Below are 4,670 nucleotides of genomic sequence, written 5' to 3'. Positions count from 1 at the left end.
TTTGTATCCTTGCGTTATATCTGCTGGGCTACATGTGCGTGAGTTCTTACTCATCTCGCACATTTACGCGCATTTAAACGTCCTTTATGGCCTGTTTGGTCATGTAAGTGATCTTGTTTTATAGTATTTAGTATTCTGTATTGCATGTTATGTGTAGTTACTGCAACAAATTAGACATTTCCGTCTTTTAAGCTCATAGTCCCAAGTTGGAGTAACTCTTTTTTACACATCCTTAATTGGTAACTGCGTCCCTCTCGGCTACTAAACAAGAGGAATAATACTCGTTTGACACGCACAGCCAAAACAAATGGGCGCATGGACTGTGGAGCCCTTTTGACATTGTTTCTTTTCAGTGTGAAATTTTCCGCGTTGGACGAGGATGCATCCAGGAGAAGAGGACGTTATGGCTCAAGATTAGCTTCACTTTTGTGGCATTTTAATTAAAAAGACGATTCGAAAGAAAAAGGCATCATTATTAAGGAACACTACCGCCACTTGTTGCAACGTCAGACTCCCATCTCTCCGGCATGGGAGGAGGGAGGATTTGAGGGGAGGTGGGGACACCGTCACATCCTCTGTCCATATATGGGCATGAAGTTTACACGCAGCGGGGAATCCTCTCACTGGAGCTGATGAATGGGGAGGAGGGCCGAGGGAGCTGCCAAAGTGTATATAAGGAGAGAGAGGGGAAGTCGCTGATGTGAAATCCACAGCAGGCAAATACCTACCGAGGAGCAGAAACGAAAAGGAATACCGTTAATTGCTTTTTTTCCCTGTTTTTGACCACAGACCACTTTGGATCATTTGTTGAATACCATCAAAAGGAGGGTTGAAAGAAAACAAGCTTCTGTATTATTTGTTTACCCCCTCCCTTTTTTTTTTTACCTTTTTTATTTCCTTCCCTGGGAGAGACGGACTTTTAAGTGCATCAGTATGTTGAACAATATGGATTTGAATGCGAAAGATTCTTTCTACCCTCAGTTTGAGAATTGCAACAGTTCTTCCTTGGGGATGGAAAACAGCGTGCGGAAAGATAACCAGGAGGTGTATGTCGATGCAGAGCGGGGAGTACCTGCCCAGTTTGGCCACGGTGAGTTCGCATGTTTGCACTGTCGATGAATCTGCATGCATGACCGTTTAAAACGTAGAAGATGAGCATTACCGGAAAGCGATGAGACTTTATTTTCGGGGCAGTCCGGTATGCTCTCTATCGGGGGCAAAATACGCACGGATGTTTATGTAACGCAGATTTTTTTTTTTCACACACCCCCACCAATCGCTTAAATTCCACTCATTTTTTAATCCACTTATAAAAGACTCGCGGTTACAAAGTTTCCTCTCTTTCTAATTCCACAGAAGGAACACCTGCAACTCTCAAAACCGAAGCTTCCAACTCAGAATTCGCTTTTAACCCCTGCGAGTGCCCAAAAGACACATACACCCCCTCCTCGCTCGCCTACTCCGGCAGTTTCTATGTGGAGGCATCTCAGGGAGCGCCGTGCAGCACCGAAACACTCCTCAACATGATCACAGAGATTGTGGGCATATCCACGCTGCCGCTTTCAGAAGTGCAACAGAGCGGCAGTCGGGGAACTTATCCGTCGCCTGCGCCGCTGGACAGCAGCAGTGGTAATTTTGGAGACCCTGGCTCCAAGAGGCAGTCCTACACGTGCTCCGGACCCACTCCTCCTGTGTACTCTCCGGATCAGACGTGCTCGAGGTATCCCGATGATCAGGCCGGCGGCCAGGTCCAAGACCCGTCCTCTTCCCAGCTCAACTTCAGCTCATCCCGAGCTCCTAACCAGAAGAAGGCTGAACCAAAGTCAGAGGCTGCTTCTTTCCCCGTCGTGGTGAAGAATGAGTTTGAGAGCAGCTGCTACGAGTGGGGGACCCTTAATAAGTCTGACTGTTTGGAGACCAGTTTCCAGACTGAAACCTTTCCGATGTCGAGCGATTTCCCCCCTGACCAGCAAATGGATGTAAAGGAACTTTTAGACACGTTCCCCCCGATTTGTCCCAACCCGGAGATGGAGTTTAAAGTGGAGGAGGGCATCAAACAGGAGCCGTGTTTCTCTGACACCTGCTCTCAGAGCTACTCCAGCCCCATGTACAATAATTACCTCCCACCCCCGCCGATGGGCCTCTCCTCTAACCTGAAACCCTTCCCCGAACCTCCACAGCCATCTAATCAGTGCGATTCCTTATACACAACACCAGCTTTACCGAGCACCATAGACTCCATCCTGTACTCTTCCTTGCTGCCAGATTCATTTGCCCAAAGTTACACCACCCGCGCTGCGAAGCCCCCCAGGGCCAGAAAGAGCCCTGCCGCCTCTCATGGCCCCGCCAAAGAGAAGCCCTTCACCTGCCCCATGGAGAGCTGCGACCGGCGCTTCTCTCGCTCGGACGAGTTAAACCGGCACATTCGCATCCACACAGGCCACAAACCTTTCCAGTGCCGCATTTGTTTGCGCAGTTTCAGCCGTAGCGATCACCTCACCACCCACACCAGGACTCACACCGGGGAGAAACCGTTCTCCTGCGACGTGTGCGGCAAACGCTTTGCCCGCAGCGACGAGAGAAAACGGCACGGACGCGTACATCTGAAACAAAAGGAGAAAATGGAAATTAAGCCACAGGTGACCACCGGCGCGTGGCCGTTCACTCTTCCCGAGGGGATCTGAAGACCAGGCCGCGTGTGCACACTTAACATGTTAGGATCTTTCCGTCTTGGAAGATAAACCAGCTGACTACAAGTTGATGTCTGAGTTGGTCTGACTGGTGAGCCAATACCTAACGTAAAAGGTTTTTGCGAATATTAAGAGTTTTTGAGGAGCAGAGAAGGGGAAGAGGACTGCTTCGGCCTTATTGCAGGCTGCCGATGCTGCTGACTATTATGCAAAAAAAAAAAGTGCATAAGTTGTAAGAGTCGGTAAACAGATCAACAATTAACTTGTTGCTGTTACTGTCAGTAAAGCCAAACCTCTCCGCCCTGAATTGCATGACTGCTGTTCAGCACCTCCTTCACCTGGACAGCTCCAACCTCCATTCGCCTCTCACACTGAATGGATTGCACTTACAGATTATTAATATCTCCATTTAAGATTCTTATTTTCTGCTTTTAGCATTCTTAGAGCAATTGTTTGGACTATGTTTCTTAAAAATTCTTGCATGTTTATGTCAGTGTTTTTTTTTTCTTTTTCCTTTGGCTGGAATATCAACCTCTGTCAAGGTACTCGTTCACTCCACAGTGAAGGTTTATTGACATGAATGTAGACTAACATATTTATGGTTCTCACCATAAAGCTGCCCACCTTTGATCAGATTTAGTGTTTGTTTATCTTCTTATCATTATGCTGTCAGTGTTTTTTGTCACTGGTCTTTGTGTTGTGTTACAATTGTTTGGATTATTACAGTTGTGAAAGATATATCATAAATGGGAAATAAATATATTTGTATTACTGTACTTTCTTTGTATTTTTATAGCCAACTGTATATTTTACAAGTATATTTGAGCGTCCTTTTTAAGGTGAATTGTATTCTAAATCATAACTAATGTCTTGGTTTTTGAGGGCTATTGTTTAGTAATACAATATTTTAAATGTTACAATTTGATATCGGAAACCTTTTCGCACTTCATCCCATTGTTGGTACGATGAGAGTTATTTCATTGAATTGTTGATCTAGATTTTAAAAAAAGGGAATGTACTCTAGTTGTGGTACGGCTTTTCAATTCAAGCCATTTTACAGTATGTACAGAGGTATGTTTATTCGAGCTAGGGAAAAAACCTAGCAAATCATATTTAAAAAGAAAAAAAAACATTGCTTTTAAGTAATCAGGTAGCACACATTGCTGCGAGTTTCTGTAGACTTTACCTTGGCGATGAAAGGGTTTTTGACTCGTATCTTTTGCTGGAGATACTGTATGCTGAAAAATGTTCACACTTTAGCAAAAAAAACGTAAAAAAAACCAAAACAAAACAAAAAAAATGTTCAGAGTTTGGTGAAACTGTCACCAACAGGGTACTGCAAAAAGTAATTTAACTCGCCTTAAGTTATATTAACTGTTCAAGTAAAGATTTTGTACATACACAGTTTCTACAATACTTTAAATTAATATCGATGTTGTTATTTTTATGAAAAGTTTATGAGCAAAATAAAATTTTCTGGAAGCAGCAAGTTTCTCGTGTGTGTGGTTTGGAATGATCTCACTTTGCTCAATGGTATCGTGCGCCGTCGAGACCCCCCATCGGAGCATTCAGATGAGTGTGTGTCTTACCCAAAATAAACATTATAACGGGCCCCCCGTGGCACCACACTGTAGCCCTAACATTAGACATCGCAGTTCTGCCCTGTGACTCACGAGGCTCAAACACATTACAATGAATACCTCGCCCCGAATCCCCGTTGACTTCAAAAGATTTTCTCGTGATGTGAACACCAACGTGTGCCACGGTAATCTTGTTAAAAAGGACATTTTCTTGCCATGTCAATGAGATGATCTCAAGCCTTGTGTTCATTCATTCCTTTGTTCATTCAATCGCCCCTTTTTCCTCTTTTTTGGGGGCTATAGAAGGATATTAATTTCAATCCAAGCGCTGAACACGATCATCTTCTATTATCGTGATTTTGTTTCTTTTTGAATAACGCTGGAACTTTAGCCTCCTCTT

At 44.3% G+C, this 4,670-nt stretch overlaps 1 protein-coding gene across 1 annotated transcript; it reads left to right on the top strand.

The window, feature by feature from the left end:
- Nucleotides 1-502: 502 nt before the first annotated feature.
- On the top strand, nucleotides 503-3,466 carry LOC102298379 (early growth response protein 1-B). Its single transcript, XM_005941998.2, has 2 exons — nucleotides 503-1,090; nucleotides 1,357-3,466. Exons 1-2 carry the CDS (start codon nucleotides 934-936, stop codon nucleotides 2,682-2,684), a joined length of 1,485 nt encoding a protein of 494 aa, XP_005942060.1. The 5' UTR covers nucleotides 503-933; the 3' UTR covers nucleotides 2,685-3,466.
- Nucleotides 3,467-4,670: the final 1,204 nt, after the last annotated feature.

Source organism: Haplochromis burtoni, unplaced genomic scaffold, assembly GCF_018398535.1.
Source record: "Haplochromis burtoni strain Fernald_Lab_line unplaced genomic scaffold, NCSU_Asbu1 Contig_328, whole genome shotgun sequence".
Lineage (NCBI taxonomy): Eukaryota > Metazoa > Chordata > Actinopteri > Cichliformes > Cichlidae > Haplochromis > Haplochromis burtoni.
The sequence above is the reverse complement of the archived record's forward strand: the minus strand, read 5'-3'. Positions and strand labels throughout refer to the sequence as shown.

Excerpts from the sequence above, each read along its gene's own strand:
- LOC102298379 (XM_005941998.2), top strand. The coding sequence starts at position 934 with ATGTTGAACAATATGGATTTGAATGCGAAAGATTCTTTCTACCCTCAG. Across the intron at positions 1,091-1,356 it reads ACCTGCCCAGTTTGGCCACG|AAGGAACACCTGCAACTCTC; the intron begins GTGAGTTCGCAT and ends CTAATTCCACAG.